Source organism: Phyllopteryx taeniolatus, chromosome 7 (genome assembly GCF_024500385.1).
Source record: "Phyllopteryx taeniolatus isolate TA_2022b chromosome 7, UOR_Ptae_1.2, whole genome shotgun sequence".
NCBI classification, from domain to species: Eukaryota; Metazoa; Chordata; class Actinopteri; order Syngnathiformes; family Syngnathidae; genus Phyllopteryx; species Phyllopteryx taeniolatus.
In genome coordinates, this window is record NC_084508.1 from 11,900,588 (window position 1) to 11,916,438 (window position 15,851).

Consider the following 15,851-nt stretch of genomic DNA (forward strand, 5'->3'; position numbering starts at 1 on the left):
AATACGTTTTTCCGTAGGGAATAATGTAAAGTCATTAATTCTGTGGCAAAACTAAAACCTTTATTAATTGTTTTTGGAAATGAAAAAAGAAGGGAACTGCTGAAATGCACATCATTGAGAGGGAGAGCAGGGAATGTGTAAGCAGTGTGACACTGTCACAAAGTGGCATTTTATAGGTATTACTTGAATTTTTAAGAGTGTAAATTTAATAAGTGTATTTATATTAGCATCTGCTCGGTGGAATTAATTTGCAGTAATGATATTAATGACTGGTATTGTTTATAATGTACTGAACAGCCAGACACATTTCCTGTTGCAGAAAATTCAATTTACGGTTCCATTGAGAACACAGAATAATCCAAATACAAATCAAACACACACTTTTATTATTATTTTTTATTTCATACAATTTCCCTCATTAGATTAAAAAAAAAAGATCTCGAACTGTCCGTCAATTGAGGATTATGTAGGATAAACTATATTCTGTGATTAAAGTCGCTTGCATGTACAACTTCTATAAATCTGAAACATACTTTAACGCTGAAAAGCTATAAGCATCAATCAGTACTGCACAAATAGTACGTGTGTGGAGGGAAATCAAGTCGCCTCTTGGTTGATTTGGCATACCCGTTTATTCTGAGCATTACGGTTAATACGAGTCCGTTTCAAAATAAGATGAAACGTTGGTGATTTCGCTGACTGCAAATTGAACGTCACCCAAAAAGCAGGTCTATTATACTCCTGAATAGGTGGTAACGTGGTATGGAAGGTACGTCCATAAATATATATATTTTTTTGAAACGGCATAAATAAATTCAAGATTTTACTTTGAAATTGTCTCCAACATTGATTACCGTAATGCCACGGGGTAGCGCAAGGTTAACCGGAAGTAGAGGCTTGTGGCGAAACTGTTGCTTCTATCCGCCATGGGCAGACTGACTATTTAAATAAATAGACATAACTTCACCTTGAATTGAACGTACTGAAGAGTTGGACCTTCGAAGCGAGCGGCCGTGTTCGAAGGTAAGCTATACGTGATATTTTTGGGGCGGATGAAAATAGTAGAAAAAGACTGGCCCTAGCGTTAAGACAATTAGCTTTCTAGCATAACGAATTCAAGGCTACCTGTCACGAGACCATCTATCCTTGAAGGGACCGTGAGAGAACTTTGTAAAATCCTTCAGAAATGTGAAGAAAGCTTGAAAATAGTGACGTATTGTGCACGTTTTCTTTATTTACAAGTTGGTAAGCAACAATAACTGTCGCTTATGGGCATGTTGAGGGGCAAAACGAAGCGGGTCGAGATGTTTTGAAATAGTCACAAACAGGACCTTGATTCGTGACGTAATGCTACGTTTAAAATGTAACGAAACGTTTCATGAATCCACTTTAGCGACTCCAACTTATGAACGGGAAACATTATGGACACCGTAGATAGTCAGAGCAGCGCGGCGGACCCGGCCAAGAAGAGCGGCCGGACGTCGTTGCTCGACAGCGGGGAGGACTTTGAGGTCTTGGACGAGGATGACATTGACGACGACCCCCCTCCCCTGGAAGACGCCGGCGCCGGGGAGGGCCGGGACGCACACAAGGAACGCGTAGACGAGGAGACAGACCGAGAAGAAGAATCGCAGGAATGGCTGGATATGCTAGGTAAGTGCTTTGCTTATTGACTACTGGCTAACCTACAGTAGGAAGATAGTTTAAACAATACGGAGTTCCCCCGTGCATTCGCGATTCGGTACTCGTTATTTTTGTTGTTGTCAGGTGGGAGGTTATTAGCTGAAAAACTCACTCACTTGCGTTTTTTTTCCTTTAACACAGTTGTACATAGATTCATGGGTTAAATTTCCATCCATCCATCCATTCATTTTCCGAGCCGCTTATCCTCACAAGGGTCGCGGGCGTGCTGCAGCCTATCCCAGCTATCATCGGGCAGGAGGCGGGGTAGACCCTGAACTGGTCGCCAGCCAATCGCAGGGCACACAGAAACAAACACCCATACGCACTCACATTGACACCTACGGGCAATGTAGAGTCTTCAATTAACATACCATGCATGTTTTTGGGATGTGGGAGGAAACCAGAGTGCCCTGAGAAAACCCACGCAGGCATGGGGAGAACATGCACGGGGAGAACATGCAAACTCCACACAGGCCGGGATTGAACCCCAGTCCTCAGAACTGTGAGGCAGACACTCTAACCAGTCGGCCGCCGGGTTAAATTTGTTTTGTGAAAAAGCTCCTAACTCAATTTATTTGACCATGTAAAGTGAATTCAGGGATTTGTTTCTAAATACATTGTGCATGTTTGAGGATAATAGTTGAAAACTATGTACTACTGAATTGGGAAGATATAGTATGGCCAGCCCTCTTCAATCAAATTGTAGATATCTCAAACTGGAGTTAGAGATTTACAATTCAGTTGCAGAGATCTGTATTTCACTAGCAGATCTCTGCAACTGAATTGAAGATATCTGTAATAAGAAACACCGTACATGACTGCCAAAGTCACAATTATGTTACAGATATCTCGAATAAAAATTGCAACTATTCAAAATGTAATTACGACTCGTCAGAAATTTTTTATCTACATTGTTAATTTGGGTTAGTCAAACTTCTCTTTTGCCATCAGAATCAGAATCATCTTTATTTCCCAAGTATGTCCAAAAAACACAAGGAATTTGACTCCGGTAGTTGGAACCGCTCTAGTACGACAAACGTTAAAGTAACGTTAAACTGTTTTTCACCATTTTCAGTTTTCAGGATGTTTTTGAGTGCACTGGGCCCCTTGCAAGAGTCGCTCCTCCCCCACTATGAAATCATTCGTGTGCCTTCGTTCGCATCAGCAGTTATCCGGCGCAAGTTACTTAGTTATAATTACTTGGCCTATTTCTACCACTACAACATGCAGTTAGCTTGCTAGTTATCCATACAATGCATCTTCCCTGGATGCCACAGTTTACAGAGCAGCTCGGTGTCGTTATTTATATTCCCAAGTGTTAGTGTTATCCAGGCTACCGTAATATGTTCAAACGCAAAACATGGGTACTAGTAGTAGGTATGTGCTGAAATGTAATGTGCGCCACAGGCTGAATAACGTGCTGTCGTGTTTAATAAATGGTTGACTTTCCTTGAAGTTTCTGTTATGTGGACCCGCAGACCGAATACAACCACCAAGTGAGGTGGGAATGCCGCCCGTCCATCGGCCGACAGGAGCCCTGGTTAGCTCGCGAGCTAGCTGGTGGCTAGCTCTTGTCATGGCGTAGAAAGCCCATGATGATCCGGTGGGATATATTCCAGCAACTCGATGCTTTAAGCGGCTCAATCATGTAGGGGTGTTTAGGCATACAAAAGATGCTAGACGAAGTAGCATCCAATATTTCCCGGTCCATCGTTTCAGCGCATTCAGCATACCCACCTACAGCCCTTGAGAGCGGAAGCAAAAGCAGTTTTCTTTCATGATTTTGAACCCTCATCTTATGTACTTAGAGTCAGGGGCTACAAAATGCGGGAATACTAATGATGTGTTCTGTAATTGTAATATTTAAAACTGTTTGTCTCTAGGTAATGAACAACTGAAGAAAAAGGTCCTGGTGGCAGGCGAGGGCCGAGACAGTCGACCAAAGAAAGGACAGAATGTGACCATTTGTCTTAAAACTTTCCTGAAGGATGGAACGCTGGTGGAGGAACAACCCGAGCTCACGTTCACTCTGGGAGACGGCGATGTCATCCAGGTACTGCAGTTCAACTTCCTCATGTTGGTGTAATACATGTTTAGGGTTCACTTCAAACACCTTCAATTGATTTGATTTCATTTGGTTCATTTGTTCCATCACTGACAGTACTATTAATTGTGGAGCTGAGGTTAAGAGTAGGCCCTGCAACCAGAGGTCCGCCGGTTCGTATTCCCGCCGCCATTCATTGCCAGCCTTCCCAGTTAACATGGATATTTGACTTCTAAATCTGTCGATGGCAGTGAATATATTAACCCACGTTGTCTACGAATGCATGTGGCGGTCAGAGCGGCCGTAGGCACAGAATGGCAGCCCCAGGGCGGCTGTGGTGACACAAATAGCTTACCACCACCAGGGTGTGACTGAGGAGGGAGTGAAAAATGCATGAAAATTGTAAAGCGTCTTTGAGTCTAGAAAAGAAGTATATTGGATTATTATTATTAATGGAGAAAACTGACTGGCCGCATGTAGTCCTTCGTTGTGGTATTTTTTCAATGACCAATTTATGAAGCTTCTTACTGGATTTACTGGATTTGCAATGGTGACTGTCAGCATGGGCTAAAAGTTGGATTTCCATCTTCCATCTCCCCCCCCCCCCCCAAATCTCAATGTTGACAATGGTCTCTCTTCCACTATAATTAAAAATAGTTACTCCTTACAATTTTACTTCAAATGGTATCCAGCTTCTTTGCTTTTGGCCACCTCCCCCAAAAAAGGATCTCCATTCAGTTTGACAAAAATAGTAGTCTTTTCCTTTTTTGACCAAAAATGTTTCCTCCTTCCATTTTGATTAAATATGGTCTATATACTTTTATTCTGACCTAAAATCTCCAGTTTTGATGCAAAATTGCCATTTTGATAAAAAAATGAATCTACTTCTTCCATTACGACTTCCTTCATTCTGACCCCCCCAAAATTTTGTCTTATTTTTACCAAAAATCTCTGTCCTGATAGTTTTAGCCCAAAAAATGGATCTCTCCCTCTTATTTTGACCCAAGAATTGTTATGCTTCTTGCATTTTGATTATGCATGGTCTGTCCTTCATACATTTTTACCAAAAATTTAAATTTTGCCTCCTATTCTGACCCATAATTGTCTCTAATCCTTCCTTTTAGACCTAAAATGTTCCCAGATCCTTCCATTTTTAATTAAACATTGTTTCTCCTTGCTGCATTAGAACCTAAATCGATATCTTTTCATTTATTTCTTTTTTTACTGAAACATTATTTAATTTTGACCAAAATGGCTTACAATTTAACCATAAATATTCCCTTCTTCATCCATTTTTCTTTCCATTTTACTAAAAATGTTTTCTCTTAAAATTTTGACGTGTACTATTTCTTATGAAGGGTTGGAAAAAAATCTGTCATCCATCAATTCTACCACTTGGTGGAGCCATTGCACTGTATTTGTTTTTATCCAATTGTGTGCAGGAATGCATGAGAACAATCCTAAAGCTGTCCAGTGTGGTACATTGTGGTCATTTTTGCAATTGTTGCAATGACTTGTTTTTGTCTTTCAGGCCCTTGATCTCGCAGTGCTGCTCATGGAAATGGGCGAAAAGGCTCTCGTCCAAACTGCTGCCACATATGCATATGGTACCTGGGGAAGGTAGTGACAGTGTTCCATTTATCTAATAAAATGTATGCCGCACAACATTTCTGCATGTTAAATGGTATTTCTGATGTGTTACTCCAGTTGTGAACCGGATGTGCCGCCCAATGCTGAGCTGTCTCTGGAAGTGGAGCTGAAGGAAGTCTGCGATGCAGCAGACCCGGAACTCCTGCCCCCGCTAGAAAAGATCGCACTGGCCAGTGGAAAGAGAGAAAGGGGCAATGTCCATTATCAGCGCGGAGACTACGCTTTCGCCATCAACTCTTACGGCATTGCCCTGCAGATCACTGAATCCAGCTCCAAAGGTAGCACTATAAGTTGGCCTTCACACTGTGAAAAGAAAGCATCACCATTTGTTTGTGTGTCTTGACAGTGGACATAAACCCGGAGGAGGAAAACGAGTTGATAGACGTGAAAGTGAAGTGTCTGAACAACATGGCGGCGGCACAGCTCAAGCTGGACCACTACGAAGCTGCGTTCAAGTCGTGCTTCGCCGCCCTTGCTCACCACCCAAATAACATCAAAGCACTCTTCCGCATGGGCAAAGTACATGTTTCACACACTTACTTAGCTTCCTTGTCACCATTAAAATTGACAGTCTGGTGCTGCTTTCCACAGGTAATGGCCTTGCAAGGCGAATATGGAGAAGCCATTCAAACTTTGAGAAAAGCACTGAAGCTGGAACCAAGCAACAAGGTAATGCGCACCCAAATGCTATGTGCTGGAAAACTGGAGAGTTTCAGACCTTCTTGCAATGGCAAATACAACGAAATGCCAGTCAGAATTCAAGTTTAGACTATATAAATTATACTTGAGGTTAATGTATATCTTATATCGTATCTTAAACTATATGTGACCCAAACTGCTCTCCATTGAAAATTGTGCAGATTGGAGATGAAACTGTAAAAATGTTCCAAATCTGCAAATACCACCACCCCCAAAAATACAATTTTGTATAGTTAAAGTCAGAAATTACCTTCCCACATTCTAGACACAAACACATGAATGAATTTACATACTACCTAACCCTAACTACGTGATACGTACAGTGAATGATGTTTACGTGGAGTGGGAGAAAGCAATACTGATATATTACTGAGTGTTCCATGTGACTATCATTAAGCATAGGTTAAGCAATATTTGTCGGAATTTTTTCTTTTTGGAATCCAATTTGTTAGTGACCCGAGGTTCCACTGTAAATGCTCCATTTCCCCCACCCCATTTAACTGGAGCAGTAGTGGATCTGAAGTGCACTCATAACGTATTGTTGTCAAGGCAAAGAAGTCGTCTAAGCAACTTCTCATATTTCTAAAAAAGTTGGGGCACTCATAAGTCGAGGTACCACTTGTACTGGATAAATGCTGTGTGCGGTGAATACCCATACATGGCAGTAATGACTAGGTATGGCATTCCGTAGCAGGTTGTCTTTTTTTTTTTTTTTTTTCTGGTTGTCTTGTCTTTAATACTAAGGTGCATAAAACCTTCCTTCCCAGAGCATATCCAGGAGGTTTTGCTTTCTACTAAATGATCAGAATCTTCTTTCTGGAACTTGGACTCACTCGCAGAAGCCTTCGAAGATGCAAGTCCATTGAAGGGCTTAAAACCTAAGTGAAAGTTTTCAATCCAAGAATGTGTGATTTCCAGCAACTAATCAGAGCCCAAGAAAATGAAAATACCGCAGGACCGCTTAAATGGTCATCATGTTTCATGTTGACTTTTTACTACATTTTAATCAAAATTAGTTTTCAATGTACATAAGTCATATGTCAAAAGCCGTAAAACCCATCAAAAAATCGTTCGGTATAATACGCAAATGTCCACGATATAGTGGGATTTTCTGCAACACGATGTAGATGTGTTCCCCCCCAAAAATCTGCAATATTGCATTCCCCTAGTTTTGTTAGAAGAAATCAGATATTCACCCCCAAAAAATGTTAAATTTTATTTTTAGTACAAAAGAGTATTAAATCAGGAACACTAATTTTTAACAGTAGAAATTAAATATGGCAACAACCAAGAGTTTTCATGTATGTAAGAGGTCCTCATGAAATTAACTTAGTGACAAGCAACAGTAATCGATTTTAACTAGCACCCTCGGTGTATAATTTTGAGTCGTGATCAAGGAGAGGAGTCAAAAGATTTGGCACTTAGAAGTTGGACCTTGTAAACTCCAACTGTAATTTCATTTGCCAGAAATCTCTTTTGACTAGCACCTTTTGCCATTGAAGGACCACTAGATGGCGCTACAAAGAAAATCAATCTCATCCCACAGTCTGAGCCGCTGATTCATCATTTCAGAGGATCTGCTTTCAAGTGGCTTTAAATAGGTTTCGCCTTGCACGCCGGTGCCATCTCGTGCCTCCTGTTCTTCCGCTCCCACAGATGGACATACAAGGGTCTATGGCCGTGTGGGATTCAGGGCCAGAATACTCCCCACACAGTCCTACACCAATCTGGCAAACACTACTTGGCTTTTTCAGCTTTTCATTCAACACGATAAGTGTAAATCAGTATGCATGTTATGTACTTCTGCAGGTTAGTTTTATTTTATTTTGTATTGAATCATCTTTTGCATACAAAAACTTAGGGGGTGCATTTTTGTAAATTGCGAGCCGAACCTTTTGCATGGGCTGACAAACCTGCATCTCTTTGTGCAACAATATGTTCAGTATTAACAAAATGCTACATATAATAAGTTTTAATGTGTTTAAAGCACGAGGGAGGAATATTTTAAGTCTTAAACAATGTTTTATAACATGGCAATATTCCACCTTAGGCTGTGTTAGGTGGTCGTTCTCTATCTCAGGGATTCTCACCGTGTCTTTATGTAGTACGCGTGCTTTCTTCTAATGGTACATGAAAGAATCAGTGAATACATTTGGAAAATAAATCTTCAAAACATGAAAAAAAAAAAAGTTTAAAACAACCTTTAAACCTAAAGTTTAAACCTGTTTAAATCTAGTACAGTACTTTTTTTTTTTACTTTTCAAGAACTGTATACTACATTTTTATAAGTACAGTTCATTTGTAATTGAAAAGTACAGTATGACATAATTGTATAAAATTTGTATGAACCTTTTGTTTTTCAACATTTACATTAAGTACACATTTGATTTAGCTTTTATGCACAATATATTTTAATTTAATCATTCAAGTAGTTTTCTTTTCCTATTTTGAAGCACAGTGCTAATGTTCAAACTGCATCATGTTACAAAGGCTTAAGTGTTTTTCAATTTAAATTGATTTCAATAAGATGAAATGTACTTTTTAGGAATAAAATGTTTTGAGTCTCACCACATTCCCTTTGACGTTCATCATTCCCAAACTGCCCTAGTATTGATGGTAGGCTGTTGTCCTCTTGACACATTTCCATTACCCGTGTTAGCTCATTTGTAACCATTGTGCCTCGGTAGACCATCCACGCAGAGCTGTCCAAACTAGTGAAGAAACACTCTGAGCAGAGAGGAGCAGAGCAGGCCATGTACAAGAAGATGCTTGGTAACCCCGCCAGCAGCGGCCCACACAAACGCTGGACTAAGTCGTCATGGGTGAGTCCCTGTTGAGTCTTCTGAGCCCGGCCCAATGTCAAGTCAATGGTGGTGATGTCAAAACTATTAAAAAACCTTGTAGATGATTGGGCAACGGGCCAAGAAAGAACTGCATTGCAATTTTTCTTCACTACAAGCATTCATTTTCCACAAATCCCTTCTTAAGTTGGACAATAGTTGTACTGTATACCTAATAATTTGCTTGACTATTTTCCATGAGTTCTGATTTCAAATTCAATTTCTTGTTAAAAATATGTATAATGATGAATGGCCAATTGAGTACAGTGAGTGAACTCTCACTCTAGAAAGGGTTTATAATAGCCTATAAATGCCAAAGTGGTGGCAAAGGACTACTTTGGTATAACTGAAGCTCCTCAACTCACTTCAAATGGTTTCTTGGGCACCAAGATGCTACAGATTGTGCCAAACCAATGCTATTATTGTAAATAGGTGACATTTTCAGCAAAAATACAAGATTGGGGTGGGATTAGCGAACACAGAAGCAGAAATATGTGAGTGTTCACTGTTTATGTAATAAAATACTGTGGTGATTATACATTTATATTGGTTTCACAGTCAACATTGTGGCCTGTTATGAAATATGTTAACTAATACTTATCTGGCTAAAGTTAAACTCAAATGTATTTAGAGAACACATAAAAAAAACTGCAGCTATAACAAAGTGCTGAACAAGAATTAACATGAAACTATATATATATATATATATATATCTAGTCCCTATGGTGGGCAGCACTGTGGCTTGGTGGTTAGCACTTCTGCCTCAGTTCTGAGTTTGAATCTGTTTAGACCGTCCTGTGTGAAGTTTGCATGTTCTTCCCGTGTTTGGCTTGGATTTTTCCTGGGTATCTCACACTCTAGAAAATGGATGGAGCTATCTGAATCTTGTGAACTCCTGTTTCCACATCAGTGCCATAGTTGTCTATGCATGCTGTAGCTTAACTTCACATAGCTGATGTCCTGTTGCGCTTCTTTAGACAGCAATCTGGTTGAATCAACAGTCACTACCCACACACACTCCATTTGTGTTGGTTGCTACCAGGCATGATTAAGCCACATGGTTTGTTTCTGGTGCAGTGTGCGTAGACGGGACAGTTAGTAACACATAATGTTGGGAAATAATTAAAAGAAAGATGAACTCAATGCAAATGTCATACCAGTAAACTCCTCTCTTTTCCCCTTCTGCTTTTAACATTCCATGATGACACAGAAGTGAGAATTCTCTGTTAAAGGACAGCAGCATGTTTACCTCCACCCCGCACAAATGAACTGCAGTTAACCCTCTGTAAGATAGATGATTTTTTTTAAACAGAGTTTTCTTTTGTTTGTACAGAAGATAATGTGTGCAAGTATGGTAATTGCAGATAGGCAGTGTTGACTCTATCCCCAACAATCTCAACTGGGTTTTTTTGTGACTTTTTACTGAGGGTGGAGAAAACGTGGCACTTCATTTACTTCCATTGTGTTGCTATCAACATTAACATGCTCTTTCTCTCTCTCCTTTCTTGTCTTTTCTTCCACCCCTTTTCTTCTCCAGGGTCTCAGCTGGAAGTGGTTATTCGGCGCCACGGCAGTCGCCATCGGTGGCGTTGCCTTATCGGTGGTCTTGGCTGCCAGAAACTGAAGCGAGCGCCTTTTTTTGTTAGCTTGTGAACGGACCAAGAAAGAAGCACATCTGGCACAGAGGACATGTCAGCAGAGTCAATCGAATGAGGAGTTAAAACACTACTGTTTGTTCATGAGAAGTTTGATTTATGCATCACGTACTTGCATCTTCACAACCCCTATCGGAGCTATTTATCAGTAATCCTCCCCTTTTAGCAAATGGCCGCTGCCATGTTCAGATTCAAAGCAAAGTGGGCCTGTGACAAGGACCATTTATAAAAAGCTCAAAATAATTTATTCCACGTGTTGCCAATATATAATTCAGTGAACCCCCACATATTTACAGTTCGGTATTTGCGAATTTGCCCAGTCGCTGAATTTAAATTTTTTTTGGGGGGGAAATCCTATCCTCTTGCCTAAAATCTCACCTATTTGCTAAGGCCAAAAAAGCTATGTCTAATGTAACAGTATTGCTCGGGTGTTGTGGCCAAGAACCGATGTTGAATTGAGAGAATTATCTTAATTTAGTCAGAAAGAAAGTGCTTTGTCACAATCTTGTGGCATCTCTAGGCTTTTACAAACCTTAGAGTGGCTGTATTACTAGCGGTGTTTCACTATCACCTTGAATACTGGGGGTTCACTGTAATGCACTATTTTACTTCTCCTACTTCATATTCACTACTTTTCATCCATCCAGCCATTTCCTGAGCCGGTTCTCCTCACTAGGGTCGTGGGCGTGCTGGAGCCTATCCCAGCTATCAGCGGGCAGGAGGCGGGGTACACCCTGTACTGGTTACTAGCTAATCGCAGGACACATACAAACAAACAACCATTCACACTCACATTCACACGTACGGGCAATTTAGAGTTGTCAAATAACCTACCATGCATTTTTTTAGGATGTGGGAGGAAATCGGAGTGCCCGGAGAAAACCCACACAGGCACGGGAGAACATGCAAACTCCATACAGGCGGGGCCTGGGATTAAATCCCGGTCCTCAGAACTGTGAGGCAGACGCTCTAACCAGTCGACCACCGTGCCGCCTCATTACTTTTCAGTTTGTATTAAATTATTCTAGAATGTGTGTGATGTAAGTTGAATAGAGCACAAGGTACAGTTTTCTTAGATAAACATCCAAAGCCGAACATTCTGCGAGGTGATCTGCAATGCTGTAAAACAGTCCGACCTTGACACTGCAGGAAGAAAGCCTATTTTTGATGTTTTTGTCACCTATATAGAGTCCCCTCCAAAAGTATTGGAACGGAAATAGAAATTCCTTTGTTATTTTCAAAAGACATTTGGGTTTGCGATCAAAAGATGAATACGAGACAAAAGTTCAAAATTCCAGCTTTTATTTCATGGTATTGACATTGCGATGTTAAAACGACTCAGGATAGAGCACCTTTTGTTTGAAGCCACCCACTCTTCAAGTGAGTAAAAGTATTGGAACATCTGACTGCTGGGTGTTTGCAGTTGCTCAGGTGTTGCCTTTTAGATTGATTACTTAAACAGCTAGTGCTTGTTTGGCTTTGGGTTACACCAGTGAAAACTGAATTTGCTGTTATGCAAACACGAACATGAGAGCTGTCTATGGGAGAAAAGAAAACCATTTTGAAGTTAAGAGAAGAGGGAAATTCGAACAGCGCTATTGCACAAACATGGGGCATAGCCAATACAACAATTTGGAATGTTTTGAAAAAAAATCTGGTGTACTGAGGAACAGACATCGAACAGGTCGGCCGGTCGAGACGTAAATACCATGAAATAAAAGCTGCAATTCCGAACTTTTGTCCCATTTATCGTTTGATTTGAAACCCAAATGTTTTCAGTATACAACAAAAAGGAATTGACCTTGCCGTTCCAATTCTTTTGGAGGGCACTTTATACCTCAGGTTTTGACAGTTTTAAGACCAAATGTTGACAAGTCTAATGCGGGTGAAATGTGTGAGGTACTTTGATTTTGTTTCCTTTAAAATGTTAATTTATTCCAGCGTCATTGCTAGTTGCTTTGTAGGAAATGCACCTGAGCTACATGAATTTGCCCTTGGTAAATAAAAATGAAAGAAAAAGATGCCATTAACAGTTGGTGACAAATATTTCCTGTTTAATTTTATATACATCTGAATAAATGTTTTTTTTCTGTTGTCACACCTGTGTGCTGTTCTTTTCCGAACTCTGAGGACAAGCACTATATGAAATGTACCTGTACAATATCTAAAAAAAATTGTTTATTTTTTATCCTGTACGGTATGTTTTTCATTTTTTATAGTGATATGTTTTATACTTTTATGTGCAAACACAAATTTCCATGTCTCACTCATGTACAATCCACAACACGCGTTCATTCTAACAAGAATATATTTCAAATTATTTTTGGGGTTTGACTGATGAATATGAATTGTATTTTTTTCAAAGTTTGATTAGTATATTTTATTATTAGTGTAATTTCTTTTTTTTTTTTAGGTTTAATGTTTTAAAATTTTTTAGGTTTGACATTGTTTCATTTATGTTTAGGGTCAAGTATTTTTTTTTTATAGGTCTGACTAATAGTAGATTTTTTTTTTTTTTTTTAGGTTAATAACACAAATAGCTATATTCCCACACTGGTGGGGCACTTGTACATTCTAATGACGTAATTAATATGATCTAATACCTTTCCTGCTGAGCAGCTGTCCTCTTTGAACTCACGTCAACTTGTTTTGTTTTTTTGCACCTTATTTCAGTAACTCGACAGATATTGTAAAAATGGAATGCTACCTGCTAGTTTACCAGTTTAATACGCAAAACATTTTAAGATAAACTCAATGTTTATAAAATACAACACGGGATACATATTTAAGTATTTAGTGGTCTAATGAACTGATCTCGACGTGTTTGACGCGCATCTACGTGGGCGGGTTAGTCAAAATGGGCTGGAGTGACGTCCTCATATGACGACAGTATTTGACAAGCAATTCCGAGGAAACGGGAATTGTCGGTTGTGCGTGCCTGTGCGCGCGGGTTTGTGTGTGTGTGCGTGCGTGCGTGCGTGCGTGTGTGTGCGCGGGCGCGTGTGTGTTTGTAGCGGCGGTGGTGGGAACGGCAGCCAAGATGGCGGCGCTGAAAGAGGAGCGGAGCTACGGGCTGTCCTGTGGAAGAGTGAGCAACGGCAGTAATGTCTCCGTCTTCCACGTCAAACTCACTGACAGCGCGCTGAGGGCCTTCGAGGGTTACCGGGGCGGCAAGGTAAGCGCACCCACGGCCACGGCGGAACGAGACATTTCGGGCTGAGGTGAGGGAGCGAGGGGGGTTTGTTGGAAATGTGTCCGCGAGGCTGTGACAGGCGGCGGCGGTAGTAAAGCCGGAGTGCGGAGTGTGGAGGGAGGGGGAGTAGGGCCACTCCAACTCGCTAACCCCCCTCTGGAGCCCCGACAGGCGGCCACACCAGGGGAGTTTAGCGGCCCCTCGTTTCTCCCACTGAGCCCGCTTGACTTTAGTGAGGTAGTTAGCGTTTTTTAAAGCAGATATACCCAGACTTGACTCTGAAACCTCTACTGGACACTCGAGTTTCATATTTTATTTTATTTGGGTGTTATTGTCACCTCACTAGTGAGTTTGTCAAGTATCATATTTCGCTCCAAACTTGTTTCCAGAAAGTTTGTTAAGCTGTCAAAACAATCTGGTGAAGCAGCCAGCAAGTGGCCACACCATCAGTGGCAGCTTCTGAAATAAAGCAAAACTGATGTACACTGGTGCCTTGACGTACAATATATGTTTGTTCTGTGACCACGTTTGTAATTCAAATCAAATCAGCTCTCCCAACGGAAATGAATGGGAATGCCATTAATCCATTTCAAACCATCCTGCCTAAAATAACAACAGTTTTCATTACATTTTGAATTAGTGGTGTCACAATTAATTAAATGCCAACTAATCCATCATCATACTAATACTAAACTATTTTTGATAATCGTTTAGCGCAGTGATCAGCAATCTTTTTGAACCTGCAAGGTGTGTGCGTACTGATTAAGGCCAAGGGCTACAAGTTTGAAACACACCTGAAATAACAAATGTGCTCAAATTACCTTTTAATTATGTTCTTACTCTCAATTACATAGATTCGTCTATGTGAAGCACACTGATCATGTTAATGATTTCTCACAATAATTATCAAGAATGATTTAACAATTTAGGAAACAGATAATAATCAGTGTTAATTTCTATAACTTTTTGCAAGTGTTTACATTTTCAAAGGATGTAATCACAACATCCCATCACTAGAAAATATTTTTTTATCACAGGGCTGCGGGCTACTCATGTTATCCTTGTTGACCCCTGGTTTAGAGCCATTGTTTAAATTTGAAATTTTCCAAATCCTCTGATTTCAGCCTCTCAACAATAAATATTCTCACATTTCTGTAGTCCCTCATAAAATCCAGACTGATTATATTTTGTTTAATCAAAATAAGACGTTTAGAAACATCTGCTTTCACTTTAGAAAACAACGATCAACATATTTCTCTGTTTTCTGCCATGTTACAGACCACCATGTGAATCATGATCAATTTATGGAAAAAAAATAATACTCAGTTTTAATGCATTACGAAATAATTGTTTGCAGTCGGAGTGTGAATAACCTGCGAATGACTGCGAAAGACTATTACACATTGTATATTTAACCACACGCTGCATAACTTTGTCTGACAAAAGCCAGCTAGCTTAATGCTAACACACAATGCAAAATGCTAATAAAACTAGCATTTGACATTGTGGTGTTTTAATCCCTTAAGTAATGTATATTTGGACACAAACAGTAAAGCAACACATGTTGACAGACAATATAACAACACTCCTCTTGTGTATTTGTAGCCATGTATTATACTGCCTTCTGGTGGCCAAGAAACCCAAACCAGAAGGTGCTGAATACATGAAATCCTGATGCACTAACTGTTCAATTCATCCATCCATCCATCCATCCATTTTCTGAGCCGCTTCTCCTCACTAGGGTCGCGGGCGTGCTGGAGCCTATCCCAGCTATCATCGGGCAGGAGGCGGGGTACACCCTGAACTGGTTGCCAGCCAATCGCAGGGCACATACAAACTAACAGCCATTCGCACGCACAGTCACACCTACGGGCAATTTAGAGTCTTCAATTAATGCATGTTTTTCGGATGTGGGAGGAAACCGGAGTACCCGGAGAAAACCCACGCAGGCACGGGGAGAACATGCAAACTCCACACAGGCGGGGCCGGGGATTGAACCCGGGTCCTCAGAACTGTGAGGCTGATGCTCTAACCAGTCGGCCGCCGTTCAATTCATTGAATTCTATTTAATTATATTACTATTGTAT

General features: G+C 40.5%; 2 protein-coding genes across 4 annotated transcripts in view; both read left to right on the forward strand.

Moving 5' to 3' along the window:
- Window positions 1–863: 863 nt before the first annotated feature.
- fkbp8 (FKBP prolyl isomerase 8) lies at window positions 864–12,669 on the forward strand. Its single transcript, XM_061780626.1, has 9 exons — window positions 864–1,023; window positions 1,394–1,653; window positions 3,567–3,736; window positions 5,259–5,347; window positions 5,435–5,655; window positions 5,724–5,896; window positions 5,969–6,046; window positions 8,764–8,898; window positions 10,454–12,669. Exons 2-9 carry the CDS (start codon window positions 1,422–1,424, stop codon window positions 10,538–10,540), a joined length of 1,185 nt encoding a protein of 394 aa, XP_061636610.1. The 5' UTR covers window positions 864–1,023; window positions 1,394–1,421; the 3' UTR covers window positions 10,541–12,669.
- A 755-nt stretch (window positions 12,670–13,424) lies between these two features.
- ell (elongation factor RNA polymerase II) overlaps window positions 13,425–15,851 on the forward strand; it is a 43,912-nt gene continuing 41,485 nt past the window's right edge. Inside the window, exon 1 of one of the 3 annotated variants that reach the window (XM_061780617.1) lies at window positions 13,425–13,746. In XM_061780617.1, coding sequence (XP_061636601.1) covers window positions 13,612–13,746 — 135 coding nt within the window. In that variant the 5' untranslated portion in view covers window positions 13,425–13,611. The remainder of the gene's footprint in view (window positions 13,747–15,851) is intronic. The other 2 variants (XM_061780619.1, XM_061780618.1) reach the window with 2 other exon arrangements.